We start from the raw sequence: 20,833 nt of genomic DNA on the forward strand, positions 1-20,833 counted from the left end.
TGCCTTTCCTTAAATGGCCTCTCTTTGGTAGTGGAGCCTTTTCTTCCTTTCTCTTTTGTCTCATTATCTCACCGCATTTACACCTCATTTCAAAAATACAACCGTCATCGATAAAAAAGACTTTAAACCTTCTTGTTTCCCCACCTTTAAATAAAACTAACTACATTGCTTCGTTTCTGGGTTTAATTTTAAAATTCCTGAAAACTCATCCCGTGCTTTTTTCTGTCTTTATGACCGTCAGATTTGTTGTTTGTGCTTTTTCAGGTGGGCGAGCTGTTCTCCTACCAGTATTCTGCTGTATGTTTAACTGTTACATGCATGCAGGAGGGAGAAGTGGTAAAAATCTTTCACTAATCTAGATAACAAAATTTCAGATAATTTTTTCAGATATGAACACTGTTAAGTACATTTACAGTAACTAAGGTAAATAGAAAAAAAACCCAACCATGAATATTGTCCTCTTAAACGTGCTCATTGTTAAAAATGAAAGAACAAACTGCAAACATTTCACCCAAAATGTCAAATATGAACGACATCATATTTAAATAAGAAAGCAAGGCCTGAGTGATGAAAATAGGTTACTTTCCTGTGTTTATGTTTGTAGATTACCTTCCGATGCTCATGTTTGCATGCTGAACAGATTTAAAGGGCTACAAGGAAAACACGTCAATTTCAAAGTGAAACAAACTTCCACTGAAATTGAGCAACGTTACAGAAATGAGCACTTCTCCTTTGCAGCACCTTGGTTTCAACAGTCTGACAATGATTCTTCCAGCAGACTTTTCACAGCACTCTCATAACCACTGCAAACTGCCTCCCTTAGAACTTGCGAGGAAGCACTGAGGACTTTTTTAGATATCAAACTGAATTTGAAATCTTAAACTGAAATTTCCGTGAGCAGCCCTATGTTCCTTTGTTAACAGTGCTTAAAAAAATACCAAAACAAAACTGCCCAACACACAATTAAATATATTTTCCATTTCCAGTTAAGGCAAATCAGTCCCACCCAAAATTACTGGTTAAAGAAAATGAGAGTTTTTTTCACGCTGCAGTAAAATAACTACTGTTAATGGTGCAATGGGAGTTACAAACAGATTGTTACTTCCTTGAGGTCAGTTCTGAACACAATCTGGGCTCAGTTTGCATTGTTCTCAAAGCGGACGCATTGCAGGGAAAATCATAAGCACCAAGTCCTGATATGTGTAGATAATTATTAATGTGGTCTACGCACAAAAAAAGGAAAGTGTGACGTGACAGGCACAACAGAATCGCTATTTTCACTCTATTTACCACAAGGAAGAGGCGGCTGGTGAATACATCTCATATCTCATACCAGGAAAAGGTGCCACAATAAGGAGAATTTGAGTACAGCAACTTGAACACAGGAACAAGCTGGCACAGAGAGGGATAAAGGGTGGGCAGACAAGAGATGTCATAAAACTTAATAACCTGTTGGATACTAGAAGCAGCAGGAACTGGCGTAGGAGGGAATCTGGCAGACAGATGTACCTGGGAGATACAAAGGGAGGGTCAGGAGGAAAAGCTGCCCTGCAGCTCTGGATGCTGATGGATGGAATGGCTTGGATAGGGAGGCAGCTGAGGGCCTGTGTTGGGCACAGGAGACACTGCCAGGGAACCAGGAAAGTGTTCCCCTGTGCTGGGGTGCAAACTGTGAAGCTGCTTTACCTTCTTGTATGCTGTAAAATAACACAGGCTTGAGAAAAAGGTGTTTTCTTGGGTAACACACCTGTCAGACACCCATCACACCGTTAAGAAAAGGGGAAAATGACCTTGTGTTTGATGTGATAATACACAGTGTTTGCCGCACGGCTCCATCATCACACACGGCCTCTCAAAAAGGCAGAAGGAGCAGAAGCCAATCTCAAACTTTGGCTCTGCCAACCTGCACCCTCGCTGCCCTCCACGGGGCAGCACCGCACAGCGCAGGGACGGGGTTAACTCGCACCTCGGGGCTCCCTTGGCTCGGTCACCACATTCCAGCTCCTCGCCCTCCGGCGCACGGGAAGCGCGGCCGCCGCGGGGCGCGCCCGGGATGAGGCGGCGGCGGCCCGGCCTGTCCGGGCGGGCCCGGCGTGTCCCCGCCCGCGGCACCGCCGCGCGGGCATAGGGGGCGCTGTTAGCGCGGGGACGCGGCGGCGGAGCGCCCCGCCGGGACCGCGGGGACGGGGATGGGGACGGAAACAAACGGCGGGGATCGCGGGCCGTGTCCCCTCAGGGCCGGCGCGCGCCGCGGGGTGTGGAGGGGGCAAAGGGGGGCGCGAGGCACAGCCCCGCTCGCGCCTTTGCGCGGGCGCGCGCGGCCCCTTGCGCGCGCGGTCCCTTGCGCGAGCGGCCCCTTGCGCGCGCGCGCCGCCCGCCCCGCTCTGCCGCCCAATGAGCGCCCCGGCCGGAGGGAGCGCAGGTCCCGCTGCGCCGGCGGCGTGAGGGGAAGGGGATGGCGGTGCTGTGTCCCCCCTCCCGCCGCTGCGGAACCTGCACTGAAATACCCCCCCGGCCCCGCACCGCCCAGTCCCGGCAGTGGCACACGCGTACAGATACACACGCGTATAGATAAACAAACACGCACACGCATCCCTTCAGCCCCGCGCAGGATGCGCCCCCCCCGCCCTTCCCAGCCCAGACACGGCCCCGCTAGTGAGGTGTAGGTCAGGGGAAGGTGGGCTGAGGCGCTGTGGGCGGGAGAGCCGTGCGGGGAGCCGGGAGGTGAGCCAGCAGCGCCGCTGCCGGTTCGGAGGGAGCTGAGGGGGAGCCGGGACGCGGGGCGGGGACGCCGAGGTGGGCGCGGGGGGATGGCGGGGGGCGCGGGCAGGGTCGCGCCGCGCCGCCGCCTCAGGCGGTGAGAAAAGTTGAGGCGGCTCTCGGGGGCGGGGGCGAGCTGGCGGGGCTCGTGTTTGATCAACTTCGCGCTTAGGTGCTTTGTTTTTAACTCGCCTTTATCCTCGGTGCACTTCTTTTATAACTACTCCTATCCTTTCTTTCTTTTAACAAGGGGGGGAGGGAATCTCCCACGAAAGTTTTCCCTTCACGGAAGGCGGGACTGAAACAATACCCCGATGCTTTGTTCAAATATAAAACCTCCAGCGCTTGCTTTCCCTTTCCCTTCTCTTTTTTTTTTTTTTTTTTTTTTTTCGGTTGGGTTTTATTGCCGCCGCTGCCGCTGTTGTGATCGCGCTTTCCCCCTTGTGTTTACAGCGCCTGTGAGGGAGAGACGCTCGGAGGAAGGACCGGGATCCCTGGGCTGCATCAGCGCGGAGAGCAGGAGCCCGGCTCAGCAGAGCTGGGAGGATTTCACCTTGTTGCTGTTTGTTTCGGGAGATTTTCGCTCCCCCCACCCCGGACACTGTCCAGCTGAGGGTTTGCTTCCTCACTGCGTCCACAACCGGCCAGAGAAAGAGCGCTTTCTCTGTTAGAGGTGATTTTTGTCGTGGTCTCCCTGCAAGGAAGGGATCGGCACCAGCCTTCGAGGAGGGAGACAGGATCAACTGAGGTTTTCCCTACCTCCGGCTGAACGTGAGGAGTTCAAGTGACACCGGCACCGGCCTGTGGCTGACTGACTGCACAGCGAGCTGGAATCACAGCCGGAGCTGCTCGATTTACCTGCTCGAGGACCCTTCAAACCCTTCTATTGACGGTAGAGATTTGTATTCCAAGGAAAATCGGATTAATATAAACTATGCAGAGCTTTGCGAGGATATCAGGAGACTACCCTGTCTGCATGGCTAATCTTGAAATTGTCTGAAATAAATCCTTAGCGCAAGGAATAACGAGATACTTTCAATTAGTTTTTTTTTTTTTCCTTGTCGCTTTTCCCCCCCCCTTCTGCGAGAATTTTTAACACTTCCATCGGAGGGTTTGTACAGGAGAATGGGACACATGCTGGAGAACTCACCACGCTCCACTAAAATGACGGGGGTAACAGTTTCCATCACTGTTGCGGTATAAAAGGTTCTCTTTGGATTGTCTGCTGGTGGCTGCTAAGATGGATCAGTTTCTCCGTGTTCCTGTTTGCGATGTGCTGAAGGATCCGGATTTACTGAAATACTGACGCCCAATGAACTTACTCGCTCTCTGCTGAAAGCATCGGATGTGACAGTGCAGAGAAACATGTGTTTCACATTTCTGACTGGTTGTTTTGGTGCAATCAATACCTCCACAAGAAACATTGACTTAGGTGGCGACTGTCATAGCGGGAGGCACACGGAGCGCTGCTCCCGGCTTGCAGGCGGAGCGAGCACAAATCAAAGAGCCCGCCGATCCTGGCAAGTGGGGGCTTCGCTTCCCCCCAAAGCGCGGGGCACGGGCTCCCGACCCTCCTCAGAGAGCCCGGCCCGCGGGTGCGGAATGAGCGATGACCAAAGCGCTGCCAGGAGTGGCAGCCAGTCGGATCGGATGGGCATCAGTGAGGCAATACCGGTTGAAAGAAAGGTGGATCGCGAAATTATTGCCCGAAGGAATAGCAGGCGAGGCGGAATGATGATAAAGTTAAACTTCTGTTTCATCTTCTGTCGGGGATGGTGGGCGTTTCTGTTGCTTCAGCTCCACATGTTGCAAGCACTGGCACAAGGTAGGGCTAGAGACATTTTTGTTTATAGAAATGCTGCATCTGCCTTCTGAGAGCAAGGGAATCTTGCTCGGGTACAGAGAAACCCTTTTACTTTTATCCTTATCAGAGATAAACTGCAGAATTCGCACTGAGCTGATTCATGTAGGAATGGTCGTTTCTTACACACAATCGTTTCTTTATGGAGCAGGGATTTGCAAACTGTACCTTCATGTTTCTCTCCCTTTCTAGTCCTATCCTTATCCTATCCCAACCTCCCACGGAGAATCACAGTCCTGCTTTTTAAATGTACTTAAATGCATCCGTGCTGTTCTTTCAGGCAGCAAAAGAGTTAACTGCTGGTTTTGTGTGTGTGTGTCTCTGTGTCTGTGTGTGTGTGTTTAAAACCACTGTGCTCTGAGATAAGTTATTAGGAGAAGGGGAGTCATAAATCCTCCGACTAGAACTAAACCAGGCATGTAAAAGGAATTCTTTAAACATATGAGCACTATTCTATGTGAGCCTCGGTCTCAGCATTGTTCATTTCTTTTGGATTGCCAAGTAACATTTACCCGAGACAAAAACTGCAATTGATTCGTATCTGAGCATTTCCACATCAGAGATCCTTGCAGTCAAATGAGTCACTTGTAAACGAAGGGTCAGAGTCGACCAATAGACTTTAAATACCAAGTGTCAGTCACTTTGCATGTAAATTCCCTTCTCAGAAAATTGCCAAATGTAGCTTAATTCTTAATAATCCTTTGACAGAGTAAACAATAAATGGCAGGCAGAAGCATTACAGTTGGCTGCGCCAAATAACACGCTGAACAAACGCAGCTTTCACTTTCTTTGCTGGGTTGAGTTTTATTGCTGTGTGCATTGTCTGGCTGAAGTGGGGTGTGCTGGACAATGCAGAACTGTATCGTGTGGGACCAGGAGTTAGTTATTAAAGCGGAAGTTAATACTCCATGAAGGGGAATAGTCTTTGTGGTTTAGCTCTTTGTTTTCAAGTATTTCACAGGGAACAACAGTGCATTCAGTTGTAATAAGTGGATGGGGCTCGTGTGTTGAGGAAGAGGAGTTGGAAGCCAAGTCTGCTGTAGTTTGTCTGCTCTGGGTTTACTGCTGCATCCTCAGAAAGTTTGGAGCCGCAGGATACAGAAGAGATTTAATCCAGTGTTTTATATGGACTCCACCCTCATAAACCTTTCTCAATGCTTTGTTTATGCTGTCACTGCTATTCCCAAATTACTTCTGCTGAGGCCTGCAAGCCCTAACAGGGTATTGTTATCCTGAAACAAGCCATACCTGACATAATTATCTCTGCAAATTAAAATTCACGTCACTTTTTGCTTTTTTTCTTTTGGTAGTTGTTGTTGATAGGTGCCAATATGATGCTTCATGTTGGCAGATAAATGCTGATGATTCTTGCTGCTTACATTAAAAATAATTTTAAAAAAATCATAAAAGGTAGTTTTAGGTGCCAGGGATTCAGGAATCACTTTAGGTGCTAGTTTTTCTATGGTTAGTAGTAAACTAGCCACCTTACTGAATTAAAAGTGAATTGAAACTTTTGTTAGCACAAAGCACATAGAATTGCTTATTCCAGATTACTCAGCATTTGCAGTAGTGTCAATTTCAGGTACTGTAGATCTCAGGGAGTTCTGTAGTGTATACAAACAATCCCCCAAAAAAGTCCTTACACAAAGTTAGTTTTAAGTAACTAAGAGTACTTAAGGCAGGGAGGGGAAGGGAAGAGAATAAGATATATTATTTATGAAAAATATTGGGGCAGATAAAGCTATGAAGTGTAGAAGGCATGAAACAATGAAAGATAAAACAATTATGTAATACTGAAACAAAATACATTGTAATTTTTATATAATGCTGAAGATTAGTTAGTCCTTTTAAGAATAATTTGACACAAAAACCAGTGTGGAGGTCTTGATGTAGAAGGCTTTTATTGGAATTTCACAAAATTTGTATTAATTTATAACTTACGGTTCTTTTTGCACTCTGAATTCTAATGGATCCTAAGACATTCATCATTTTTATGCAAAAGTTTACTTTAGAAGATGACAATATAAAAGTCCTTCATGAAAATGGAAATTCTGCTACAGCCACAGAAGTTTCTAATGGAATGATGTGGTCATATGCATGAGAGAATTACATGACTTCAATCTTTTTTTAAGATTAAAAAATGAACATTCTAAATATATGGGCCATGGCTCTCCTGAATGAATCATAATACAATGCTATAACCAGCTAATGTTTCCATAATAACTATTCCAGCATTAAAGACATAAGAAGTATTTCAGGCATACTGAAATGCAGGTTCTTCATTCCTAGGAAACAGATCAGGTAAAGTTGTTGAGATCAAGTATCTTATACTTCAAGGTGAACAGAAGAAATGAGTTTCAGCTGCAACAGGTTGGCTGAGTATTCTCTAAACTTGAATGATCATCCATGTGAAAGCTGATCTCATGGTGAACTGTAGACAAAACCACTTGTAAATTCATTTTGTGCTTAGGTCTTCAGCTGTTCTGTCTTCTGATAGTTGCATTACATATTTCAATATAAAATTTATCTGCTTTCTTTTTCCTTTTTAAAGTGTGTTTAATGAGTCTAAAATGTCCATTGGGTTGTTGTCCTGAGTAATGAAGGATTCTCTTTGAACCTCAGTGTTGTTGTGCATGGTGGGAGTGACTTTCAGGGTACAGAAGACAAAGGCTGTGGCTTGTCCCAGGCTGGGAATGGAGCTCCCACTCCTGTGAGGGCCAGGGCTCTGCACAGGGCCCCCTCACACTTGGGGTGTGTCTGCACTGGCCCAGCTCAGAAGAATTAACCTGTAAGAGTCCCCAAACTGTTGCACATTCCTTTGTTTGCTCAGCTCTCTCTGCCTGCTGGCCTCTGCCACCAGCCCTCTTTTCATGGCATTTTTATTAAATGATGCAGTTAGTTAGCTGAGATGCTAGTTAGCCTCAAGTCATCGTGTGTCATCAAACAGTGATGAGATGCTAATTGATAATCACTATAATTATCAAATTAGACTTTGTGAGGTGGTGGTAGGAGTGAATCATTTGGCCCCAGTGGCTGCCTGCTGCTCTTGGAGGAACATCCTCCTGCAGAGTCTGGCTCAGGGGTCTGCATGCCTGGGCAGAGTCCTGGGAATACACAGAGCTCCTGCAGCTTTGGAATTTATTCCTTATGTATGAGATTAACAAACATGGATGCCTACTGAGGTACAAAATGTTGACGAAACTACTGGAATATTTGTATGGAAATAGAAAAATTCTGCTTATTTAAAATAGGTTGGAAGTTGCTAGAGGCTACTCTACATGCATCTGAATGGATTTAAGTGCCTTCCCAATGTCTATCTTTTGTTGAGGAATGAAAGAATACTTTGAAAATATATTTCTTTGGATTGATAGCTGTTGTTCAGAAAGATTTTAAAATAGATAAAAGCAGAGCAAAGCTTTAAGCTTCTCCAGCAGAAGCCTGGTATCTTTAAATATTAAGAAAGAGAAGCTTGTCTGATTTTTCTTAGTTTTATGGCAATGGAACCGTAATCTTTTTATGCTACCTAATCAAATCTGTATTCAGAATTCTACAAATACCTGAATGTACATTTAAGGTGATATTGATGTGCATTATGCTTTGAAAGAAGCCATGACCCAGTAGATAGATGAAAATGTTTCTGGGGCCCAACTTCCTTAATTCAAATATTTGATCTGGTGTATTATAAATATGGTGAGTGTAAGAAGCCTTTTCAAGCAAATTTCAAATTGCATTAGGTGCAGAGATGATAAACAACTTGCATATAGAGTATTTGGTTGTTAGGAAGATGGAGAGATGGGAAAATGTTAGGGCAATACCTACTGGAGAGTGAAAAAGATTATGAATTAAATGTAGAAGGAACCATTTCTAATTCCAAAAGACTCTGTTACTCTTTATTGGAAACTAAAGATTTTTTATAGGGTTTGCCTTTTGTGTTTCTTTTCTTTAGAAGAACATTTTAAGTATGTGCTAGTTTTAAGCAGTTGGCTTTTTTGTGTATATAATTATAATAATTAAGCAATTGATTTGGAGGAGTAGATCCAGTCTAAATAGAAGTGGGGTGGAGATCGTTGGCATTTTCTGTGGCCAGATCATGCGACTTCTCACTCTCTCTGCTGTGGTAACTCCTGGTTTGCTTTATATGTTTATGTTTTGCTGGAAAAGTACCTGTTCTTAAGACTTCTTACAGCAAGTTCAAAGAGCTGTGAGCCCATAATATTAACCCATAATATTAACATTCCAAGTGCAGAGTTTCAGATGGTTCCTTGAGAGTGCAGTGTAATGGTCCTGTTAGAGCTGAAGGGAGACCATAAGTAATGGGTGTTTATTATCATTGTGTTCATGCACTGCCAGGAGATGCTCAGAGCAGGAATGGCCTGGGTGTGGAGAGAGGCTGTGGTAGCTCTGCTCTGTGGCTTTCACCTCACTTAAGAAGAACAGAAGGCAAATCTGTGTCCTTGAAAACTTGTTCTGGAAGGTTCTGCCATTTCTGTGCGTAGTCATGTATTTTGAATAATGAAGGCAAATGTTGTCCAATATTTTAAAGATTGCTTAAACTTAGAAATACTAAAAAACAATCTCAAATGAGTTATCAGGAATCTGTGAAGTGAAGGGATTGGGCTTTTGTAGAGCTGAGAGGGATTTCTTTTATTGTCTTGTTCTTATCACCATACACATACAAGGCTGGAACACATTCTTGACTCCAAAGATTTCCATGCATTTATCAACTTTCTATACATCTTTACCTGAACATCCCATTCTGGATGGTCTGGTTATTTGGTCCAGCTGGACCTTGGTGCTGTGATGAATCTGTGGACTGACCAGAGGCAATTGGAGTCCTCATAGAGCAAAATCTTGTTCCTGCTGAGTTCATGACAGAAATAAGCCTTTCCTCCTCCCTCTGCATATGTACGTACATAGCATGTATTTAAATAGCTTTTAAGGAACAAATTGATGATATATTGATATTTTCAAGATTGTGTTTTCTTGAAGTTAAATCATATGAAATAGAACAGATTTCCTGAGATTTGTGCAGAGATTATGAAATGCCAGAAGTAAGGCACCTTTGCATCTTTAATACAAATTATTAATGCATAGACATTATGATTAAGTTTAAATTATTATTTTTCCTGTCTACACAGTCAGAACTGAGACTGAGTGCTGCCCACTACTCAGTTTTTCAGTATTTTGTTTCCTTGTCAGTGCTTGGCTCCATCTTTCATTTGCTTGAAATCTTTTAAATTCAGCACAAGAAGACTTTTGTGTGAACCAGAGGAAGAACAGTTAGCAGCTATAGCATGGCATTGGATTAGACTACTTACAGTTATTACAGCTGGAGAGCAAGTAATTGGTGAGATTTGGGTTCTATTTCTGACTATCAAGTGAGTATTTTCTAGTGCATAAAGACTCTTCCATGCACGTGCCTCAAACATGACCCTTCACCATGCACAGAGCTCAAGCAGAACAAGAATGTAACTTCATGGAAAGGCCTGTTCCCAAAGAACTTGGGGTTTCTGGAGTTGCATCTGCCCCTGGAGTAAAGGACTTTGCAATTCCTTTAACAGACATGGCCTTTGGAATGTCACAGCCCCAGAAGGTTCAAAGGGTGACAGGGCTGAGAGGGGAGGAGCCTTTTATTTTAAAGTGATCCCAACTTCATTGCTTTTAAAACATACAGTACTGGGTTTGTAGGATGTGCTCATGGCACAGATTCTTGACTTCTAGATGTACGTGATACTTATGTATCATATCTTGAGCATTTGTAGTTTTAGTTTACAAAGACAGATTTTTTTTGTTCTGGCTTTGCTACAGAAAATAACAAATTTATTCCTAGAATAGACGCTGGTCTGTTGCTAATTGTGTTTTAGCAGTGAAATGCCTCTGAGGTGCAATACAAATGGCACCCTCACTAAGATTAGAAATTTGGATCTAGGCTTTTTAAGGGGAGTGTTTTTAATGTTCAGCTGTTCAGCTCCCTGGCCCAGCACAGACTTGGGTCACACAGGCATCAGGGACAATGCAAACAAGGTGACAGGACCTGGCTGGGCCATGACCCTGGCAGTGTTCCCAAGATCAGCTTCAGCTGGGGGAGAATTTTCCAACTCTGACAAAACACAAGGCAATGTACATAGCCTGACTTCTTACAAATATGTTGAGGCTGCTGTTTCTGGGGAGAAAATAGTGAAGTGAGGTGGTTTAGAAGACTTAACTTTAGTTTTTTTTCTCTGAAAGTTCCTTTCAGTGAGTTTCTCTCTCTGTTGGGTGGAGTCTTCCCAGCCTGAGTTTATAAGGGAGATGCTAAATTTCAGTAATGTGAAAATTCCCCTTAATCCCTTGATATCTCAATTCTGTAGGCTGATGATAGAATAATACTTTTTTCTTAGACAAAAAGAAACTTTGCAACTTAAGTAGCAAGTTCCACCAGTATTACTTTGTAGTGTTTCTATCTAATGCACAGATTCAGAGGGTTAAAAAGGGGAGGTGTGAACTCCAACAACTCTGATTAAAGGAAGTCTTTAACAGCACTTAATGCAGGATGTGGAACTGGATTGTACAATCTTACGTCACACCATTCAGATAACTTTTGAAGTGTCATTTTTATAAACAATAAAGCATTAGAGCTTTTTATGCATATAATGTGATTCTTTAATCCTGTTTTTCTCATTTCCATGCTCTATTGCAGCAGCCTGAAGAGAAAGTTGATTCTGGTAGATAAATCAATGTCCCTTAGGTCTCTTTAAACCACTTTATGGTCTTTTAAGCCCTAAGCCGTATATTTTTCCTAATAAACTCCTTGGTCTAACATGTTACCTAAGAAATAATTTGTTGGGTATTGCTCTCTTGGACCAGAAAGTAGAGAATGATGATAACATAGCTTCAGTGTGTGTTGCCAGAAGAGTCCCACATTGATTCCAGGCTGCAATTGAAGTTTGTAACTCATTATTACACAAAGAACCAGAAGTTCTGGTGACACTGCTTTCATCCTCAGGTTCATATTTGTCAAATTTTGTGTATTTATTAACTGAGAATGTTGTGGCTTTGATATGTGGTTTTGGCATTGAGTTCATAGGAAATCAACTCAGTAGCAATGCTACTTTTGAAGAGAAGGTGCTAAGGAAAAAATGGAGCTATTTAACTAGTGCAAATATTTAAAATGTTTAGACACTTAGAAAAAATTATTTTGCTGAACTAGTGCGGTTTGCTCACCTAACATTTGTGTTAAGCACAGACTCAGTTCCAACACTGTCATTGCAGTCTGGCTGGTGCATTGGGGAATGAATGTCCCTGTTTCTTATTTCTTATCTGTCAAGAAGTGCAAAGGCCATTTATGACTAAATACTTTGAAGTAACTAAATGGTATATGATTATTGGAAAAGAAATATATGGTGCAGTGCCATACCTGCAGTTCAAGGATAATACATTTATCATAACATGGACTGCATTGCTGGAGTATTGAAGTGTGTGGGTGGAGGTGAAGGGAATTCTGCATCAGTATTTCTAAATGTGTGTACTGATAAGTTTAATTTTAAGTCCTCTTGAATCTGTGTATGTAGAGGTACAACAAACTTTTCATGTTTCTGACTGCTTTATTTCCTTCAGGGTCAAGAGATTGAATAAACCCAGATCCTACCCGTCATGTGAATGTAACATTTGCAAACTATCACCTTTGTGTTTTCTTTCTTGCTGTCGCTGTTGTTGAGGAGAAAGTCACTGGCACTTCTGTTTTATGTTGTGATGCATAAAAAAACTTTTGCAGCAGCTTTGCTGATAGTGCTCTGGCAATGCTGCTGTGCCATGGTGAAGGCAGTGCTGTTGTTTGTGTGCACATCCATCTGTGTGTCTCACCCTTCCTTCCCTCTGTTGTCTTTATCCCTTTGTCTCAGGCTGACACAATGTGCTTCTGCTCTCAGATTAGTGCTCCTCCGTGCTGTTGTGTACAAGGAATGCCTCCTGCCAGGGGCAGGCTGAGGAGGAGGCTTAAACCCTCTGATTCTGCACTTGCAATGTGGAGCAGATCCCACCGTGATCCTCTCCCTGGGCACAGAGGGCCTTTTCTAGGACACGTGCATTGTGTTAAGCAGGGCTTTTATTGTGCTGGAGGCCTTGTCATCTGGAGAGCAGATGAGCAGGAAGATTGTTTAATGGTAGATTATCCCAGCATTTTTTTAAAATGTTAGATAAGTCTAAGAGGCGAGAGATGAAGAACAGTAGCTCCTGTGTTTCACCTTTTGCTATTTTTATTGCCATGAAGACATTAGATTTGTTTTTGAAGATGGAGTAGCTGAAATCAAAAACCATTTTAATGCCACTGCAAACACCAGGTTTTAAGATGAATTCTATCAACTAATTTCCTGTTTCTCTCTAGAATTTTTGTTGTTTTTACAAACATAACTGTTCACTTGTGAAAAACATCAGATGTATCTTAAATGAAGAAAGATATGTGCATTGTAATTTTTACTAGAAAGAATACTTTCTTTTCATCTTAAACTTCAATTTTAAGGTTATGTTTTGTCTTCTCTCTTGGAACTGCTGTGCAAGACTCTTACCTTTTAAGAGCTAATGAGAGGTCAGTGTTTTGTTCTTGGGTTTTTTTCCTCCTCTTGAAAAGAATACATATTTTATATAGTAACTTCATAAAATTAGTCAGCTGAGGGAAGGTGTTTCCTGTTCACAGAGCCTAATCATGCTAGTGCTCATTATCCATAGAACAAGGCTAAAATTTCACTTTTAGGTGTTCTGTTTCAGGGAAATGGGAGAATAGGTCAATTGACTCTCTAGCTTAATTCAATTACAAGATAGGCAGTGATGCTATTGTTCAATGAAATCATCAACAGAAAAATTTCAAGTGACTCTCAAGATAAACCTCCCATTCATACACAAGTTTGAAGCAGCAGTGAATAACAAAGCAAGATTTGTATTTTGAAAACTTTCTTTCAAGCTGTTTATGTAGTATCTAACATCTTCATTTCAAGTTTCTCTATACAAGTGTTGATAGCAATCTTATTCAGATTTAATTAATTATATATGGCTTATTATTAGAATTTAATGGGTCAAATATTTAAGCATATTTTTCTGAATCTTCAGTTGAGAATTCTGAGTCAATGGCACTCATGTCAAACTCAGAATTTTAAGTGCTGGTAATTCAACATTACATTCACTATGTAAATGCATCATAATTAAAATGATGCCTTGTCAATGCCATTCAGGTTTCTTGTGAGTATAATTTTCAGCTTTCACATACTGGATGTAGCTCTGTCTTCTCCTACCCAAAACCTGAACAAGACATATTTATGGTGTACTGGTGTCAGTAAAAACCTGCAGTGTTAACTGTTGTGCCTGTTTAAACTCAAAGAGTGAAAATCTTACTGATTCTGTTAAGAAAGTGAAGGTCAAATCTAAAACTTAATTTTTAAATATTTTTCAAATGGTTCAAATTCAGTATATATAAAAAATACTGGAGCAGCCATTTAGAAAAGACAAGATGGCTCTGCAAGTGGTGCCATGGCAGATATGGACAGTTCTCATCCATAGAATTGACAAGTGAAGTCCAAGTTTTCATATAGTATCTAAAAAAGGAGATGCTGAGTAATTTTGGATTTCGACACTCAACATGTGAACAAATGTTCATACATGTCACAACAACTCTTGAAAGAATTCTTCATGTTCTAAGAATCTTTCTTTAGAGCTGCAGGACATTATAACCACAGCCAAACCACCTTCTGTGCAAATGGTCACTAGAGTGGAGTAACTGCTAGCTGTCACTTTATTAAAACTAATGGCTTAATTACTCATGTTTGCTTGAAATTCATTGCAGTGTGAAGTGATTAGGCATTGGTGCTTTGGTAAATGATGGCATATTGCACATTTTCTGTAACCAATTAGTGAGTGTTGGTGTTGGGCATGTGCAGTGCACCCAGTTGTCACTCATTTCATTAACATCCAGATCTGTGCCATTACCAGAAGACTTCTGTTGGAACTTATGTGACAAAGACAATGGGGAGATATCTATATATATATATATATGAAAAGCTCAGAAAAGACAGCAAATAAGTAAAAGACAAGATAAAAGTTACAGTGCAGTTCTAAACACGTGACTGCCTTGACTGGAAAGCTTCCCAAATGAGTGCTAGGGTTGCCAGATACAGCATTCTCATAATTCAGTCAAATCTTCTATTCTGAGTGAAAGGCAAATGTTGCCTTCATGCATATTTGCAGCTCTCTTCCAGACATCCAGTAGTCTCAGCTGTCTCGAAATTCTGGAGAAGTGGCTACATGCTGAAAAAAATGTGTGTTTGCCTGCTAAACACTAAAAAGTGTTTAGATGCTGCATCAAGGCAAATAGAACACCAGACACAGCTACTCAGAACTCATGTAGTAAGTTGGCAGTAGAATGTACTGTACAGATGAATAGCTGTCTGTAGTGATTGATATAATGGGGGTTTTTTTGAAGTCTTCAGTGTGCTCAAGGCTTCTGAAGTCCCATTTCTGATGCTGGTCAGAAGTTCCTTTACTGTTCTCATTTTTGTAGACAGAGTATTTTTGTGATTTAGATGCATATATTGCTGAATTTCAGATTTCTAGGCATGATTTGTGTTTAAGACTAGTTATGGTTTAAGCCCAGCTGGCAACTGAGTACCACAAAGGCACTCACTTTCCCCACCAGCAGTGGGATGGAGAAGAGGATTGAAAAAGTGAGAAAACTTGTGGGTTGAGATAAAGACATTTTACCAGGTAAAGCAAAAGCTGTGTGTGCAAACAGAAGGCAACCCGAGGTGTCCCTTCACCTTGTCCTCTCAGCAGGCAGGTGCTCAGCCATCCCTAGGACAGCAGAGCTCATTAATGGTGATTAATGATGGCTTGGGAAGGCAAACCCATCATTCCAAACATCCCCCATTCCTCCTGCAGCTTCCCATGCCAGCCATGACACCAGATGGTCTGGGATGTCCCTTGGGTCAGCAGTGCAGGCTGTGTCCATCCCAGGTCCTTGTGCACCTCCAGCCTCCTCGCTGGCAGAGTGGTGAGAGCACAAAAGGCCTTCACTCTGTGCAAGGGCTGCTCAGCAATAACAAGATCATCTCTGTGCTATCAACAATTTCTTTTTCAGCACAAATCCAAAACACAGCCCCCTACCAGCCACTGTGAAGAAAATTGACTCATCCCCAGCTCAAACCAGCAAATGACTGCATCTGTAAATGCATTTTCATTTTGTACCTTGTATATTGACAGAGAAACTGTATGAAATGGCATGATCTTAAATGGAGATCTCGAATCTCATAAATCTGCATTGTGAAATGTAATCGTATTAGAGGCAGAACACTTGTGGTTTTTCAATTATAGTGGTGCTTTTTCATATCACTGTGTGTGAAGCAGTTCTGTCAGAAACAAAGAGTTCAGAGCTCTCAGACGTACCATCTTTGAAGAAACAGCTAAAGGCAACAGGTTTCAAGCTCTTTGAAGCCTTTTCTCTCTGAGTCCTTGTTAAAGGATGGTCTCTCATAACTACTGGTCACTTACAAGTCTGTTTCTAAATGTGTGGGAAATCACATGAAGTGCATTATTGCATATTCATGTAGCACAGAAAGGTTTTGTATTTTTCCCTATATAGTGCACATTTGTACTTTATGACTTGCAGAAGTTCAGTTAATTGCAGTGAACACTTTCAGTAGGAGGAGCCATCTCAACTAATATAAAGAGGAAGGGTAACATTTGTATGAGTTAGCTGAACATGATAACAAATGTAATTATGCTAATAGAACAATGTGATGTATAAAAGCAAGATATTTTAATTTTAGCCTACATTCTGTAGAGATTACATGTTAGGAACATTCTTTGGCATAGTGCTTTATAATTTAAACAGTTTTGAAGTGTTACAAGCTTTAAATATTTGCATTGCAGTTATAAGATTCTTAATTTTCCTTTAGACATTTAAAAGCTTCAGTTGTGTTGGGATGGTTTTAAAACTGCTTGGTAGGAGAAATAATGTATACAATGGGGTTTATAATAAGTGTTACTGAAGTTACACAGATTCATTCCAACAACGTTCTTCAGTGTCAATGTGTAAACTGTTCTCTTACTATTACTCTTACCTAATTTTCTTTTTTTCTTCACTTAAACAAATGTGGGGGATTCTGTGTGAAAAGGATGTTTTTCAGCAGGTTTCAGGAACTGAGATATTGGTCTGTCCCCTCACTCAGATTGGTAATGGAAGTAATACATTTTCCAGGTAAAAAGTCTGTTGAAATGTAAGGATTTTATGATAAATACTTGAGTTTTGAGGTACACAGGTTTCATAGCAGCTCTTAATGAAGCCAAGGAGTCCCATGTTTCGGTTTCAGTTTTAGTTCTATGGTTGTTTTTTTGTTCCTTTTTTGGGTTGGTTTCTTTTATGTTGTAATCTGGCTCTGTACAACAGGTTTAAGAAAATAACCAGAATCAGATTGTTGACATGATCAAAACCACAATAAGTTTTTTAAACAGAAGTTTTGTTTGAACCAGGAAAAGATAAGACATGAGTTAATATCTTCATATGTATATGAAGTAAATATGTATAGTAGAAAAAATATAGTACATTTTTACTAATGCTGCTTATCAAGTTGCACAGAGCAGTGTGATGACTCCTCAAATTAGTAAAAGCCATAACCATCAATCTTCTACTGAATATGTGTGAGCTATTTAATAAAATTAGATATTTTTTCCAAGTCTTAAATCTTACTAGTTGTTTACGAAGATGTTCCAGACAGAAACAGCAATACTGAACTGTGGGTTGCATTTGCCTGTACTTGGCTATTCCAGATTTGTAGATCCCCTAATCTCAAGGAGGCAGTGTTTATTCTGAATTCTGGCCTTTCCTTTACCTAGATCCAAAAGAAAGATATGTTTTCTCAGTAACACAAATATTTAGAGTTGTCCAGCTTTTAGGTGCTTCACAGTCCAGAAAAATACAAGTAAATAAATGAAAAGGATTTCCTCTAGTTGTCATGCTTTCAAAAATCACTGATAGAATTAATGATATTTCATTATGTACATGTTTTCTCCTAAAGAAGCTTCTTCTTGTAAATCCAAGCATTCCATATTCCCAGAGCTTTCTTTACCCTGCCTTTGATTGAGTTTTTTGGTGTTGTTTGTTAATTTATTTCTTTTGTAGCTAGTGCAGAGACTTTGGCTAGCGGAATGGATGTCCTGTGTGGGAGAAAACAGAGATACTGCATAAATGGCTTTTTCCATGCTGGAAGATGAAGGATCTTTCTTGAGTTCTTATCTATAAATTCCTGATGTCATCCACCTGGGCAGAGAATAGAACACATATCTCACATCTGTGAGGTACAGGGAAAAAAGTTCAAAAGGAGAATTGGCTGAAGCTGTGGGCTCTTGCTGAGGTCTCTGGGGGCTGTGGAGGGCAGAGCTCTGCTCTGATCCTGAGCCCTTTGCAATTGTCTCTCTCACCCTGGAGCTCCTCTGGAGCCAGGAAGTCTGACCTGTTTATCTAAATCAACATGGAATCTTTGAGATTGCAAGGAAGCCAAAAGTTCCTGCACATCAAGCAAGGATTAGTGTTGTTACACTTTAAAACAGCACATCCCAAAACTATTTTAAAACGGAACCTACTTAGCACAGACCATCTTCTGGATCCCCTCTTTTTAACACTTCCAGTTTGTAATGCTGCAGGTAGAAGAGTTTGAGTACTGTGGTCAGAATGGCAGAGGAATTCTTCATCATTCATCTTCTGTAGTGTCTTGATCACCATTTCACCATCTTGGATCTTATTCAAATCATATCCTCTTCATACATCATCTACAGAATTGTTTATTAAGTTCTGAACAATTAAACAATGCAAACTCATTCAAGGCAGAATGACTGGAGCAAGTGCTGGTGGAGCACTTGCACAATGTCAATATTGCATTGATATTGCAAATATCACTCGTTCATTCATTTTTTTGTATCTATTTGACAGCATGACATAATTTAAGAGAAGAAAAATAGATTTTAATTAGCATATTTCTGTATTACTGAACAGCTAATTAGGGAAATTAAAGTACTTTCTCAGCTATGAATAGTATGTTAAAAGAACTGTGCAACAAAAATACTCTTGTAGCTGTACTGCTGACTTCCTGGAAAGTACCCATTTAATTCTATTACAGATTATTAGTGGTGCATCATAAAGTTGTGTGAGTGCTCTCAGTTGAAGTGAAGAGAATTATAAAGACAGAAGAATCAAACCTTTGAATATGGTTTGATCAGAGTTTGCTAGAGACTTTATTATATTGATCAGTTCATAGAGTGCTAATAATATAAAAAATGTGACACTTGGGGCCTTAGATTTTTAAAATGAATATGGGGGAAACTGGCCTCATCATCCAAGGGAGTTTTACAGGTTTTTTTTTTGGTGCTTTTTATTATTAACTGAAAGTTATTTTTAGTCAGTTTTCGCATTTTGAAAACTTCTTCTGGGAATTTTTTATGAAGACTCCTGTATAACAAATACTTTTCCTGCTAGGTAGAATATATATTCAACTAGCACAGAGTTTTCTCTGGCCTGCTGTTCTAGGAGGAATTTCTTCACTGGAAGGGGCTGCTCAGGGTGGTGCTGGAGCCGCTGTCCCTGGGGGTGTCTCAGAAATAACGAAGGCACCATGGGCTGCTGGTCAAGGTTGTGATCAGTCTGGACTCGATGATTTTGGAGACCTTTTCCAACCTCACTGATTCTATGATTATTTTGATAATTCAGTTTGCTAAATGATGTATTAGCAACACAAGGAACACAACAAAATTCGTGAGGAATACATTGAAGTTCCTGTTGGTCCCTCAGCTTTGCAGGGAACCACATCTCTGGGAGGCAGACAAATATTATTCTGGCTTTATTGCTGCTCTGAGAGTTAATGACCATCATAACGATAAGCATATCTTGCTAATTGTCCACTAGTTTTGGTTTTAATAACATTTTAATTTGCATATTGGTCATATGCTGAAAACACATGGTTTTAATTGTTCGTCTTCAATTAGCATAGCTTTTGAGACTTTTTGAATGGGCTTTAAAAAAGTTTAAAGAAGTGTTGGTCTAAAAAGGTTGTCTGAATGAATTGAGACACAAATGTAAAAAAATAGGCTTGTGTCAAAAATATTGAATTTCAGTTAAAAACCTGAGTTCTAAGGTCAGTCTTGCCCTGTGTGGTTTTCAGCTTGGAATGTTTTGGGCCATTATGACCATTACCAAATTGACTGACTTCTGTGTTTTATCTCTGAAAAAATGGATTATTGTTTAGAGCCTAGAATTACAGTTTGAAAGGACAAATTATTGATTGTTGGCATTTTCTACAATATCAGACATTACTCTAAGATCTTTCTTAGAGGATGAAATCTAATTTCTTTGATCTTGTAAAAGTGAAGTAGAAAAGCGTACTTTAGGTTGATTTGGGGAAAAATGCTTTTACAAATAAAAAGATGTTTTCATATTTGCATTATTTAAAATGCATTTTTTGTCTTATAAATATGCTAATCTTTATAAGCTGCTTCTGGTGTGACATATGGTTTGTAATTTTCAGTTCTTTGACATCAACCTACTTTCTATTACATAAAAATGTACAATTGGCAGGGAAAATTAGTATGTTCAATGGCACCATACTTAAAAGACTTTGAGAAGTATCTGGGGTATTTATCTGTGTTATAAACAGACAGATGTTTGAAGAGGTCTTGGAGGTTCTGTTAATTGTGTGTTTGTTCCCTTTCAGACAACATTTCTTTGGGGCTTGGTCTGATGGAAAAAATGCAGATAAATACTTGTGAATAAAAGAGCAAAGCTCAGTATAACATATGTTTGTATTTTAAGTAGATTTATATATCTAAAAGGATATTTAGCTTGGAAATAATTAAGATTATTTTCTCAGGGGGGATGGAGCAATGTCAGAAAAGAAAAAAAAATCACAAAACAAATTTAAAAGATTGACTGAAATGACCCCTTAATCTATCAACTGGGACTTAGTCACATGCATTGTGTTAGGAAAATTAGATGATAAATTCAAATTCTGTAGGCTTTTACTAGTGTAGAGCCAATGACTGAAAAGCTTGAACTAAATGAACTGAAAAAGCTCCAGGAAAAAAGAAAGTTCCTTTTGCCATGATACTGCTGTTTACATGGAAGGAGATTTGTCTTTCTTTTTCCCCTTTTTGAAACTTAATGTGTTACAGCTGTCACTGATCTCCCTCTGTTCCCCATTCTAC

General features: G+C 40.8%; 1 protein-coding gene across 3 annotated transcripts in view; it reads left to right on the forward strand.

Moving 5' to 3' along the window:
- Nucleotides 1-2,484: 2,484 nt before the first annotated feature.
- The window catches only part of SDK1 (sidekick cell adhesion molecule 1), a 387,510-nt gene continuing 369,161 nt past the window's right edge, over nt 2,485-20,833 (forward strand). The window contains exons 1-2 of one of the 3 annotated variants that reach the window (XM_064725525.1): nt 2,485-2,660; nt 3,214-4,585. In XM_064725525.1, the coding sequence (XP_064581595.1) occupies nt 4,126-4,585 (460 nt within the window). In that variant the 5' untranslated portion in view covers nt 2,485-2,660; nt 3,214-4,125. Of the gene's footprint in view, nt 2,661-2,705; nt 2,725-2,873; nt 2,933-3,213; nt 4,586-20,833 lie in introns of those variants that run through there. The other 2 variants (XM_064725524.1, XM_064725523.1) reach the window with 2 other exon arrangements.

This window comes from Zonotrichia leucophrys, chromosome 14, assembly GCF_028769735.1.
Source record: "Zonotrichia leucophrys gambelii isolate GWCS_2022_RI chromosome 14, RI_Zleu_2.0, whole genome shotgun sequence".
In the NCBI taxonomy this organism is placed as follows: Eukaryota; Metazoa; Chordata; class Aves; order Passeriformes; family Passerellidae; genus Zonotrichia; species Zonotrichia leucophrys.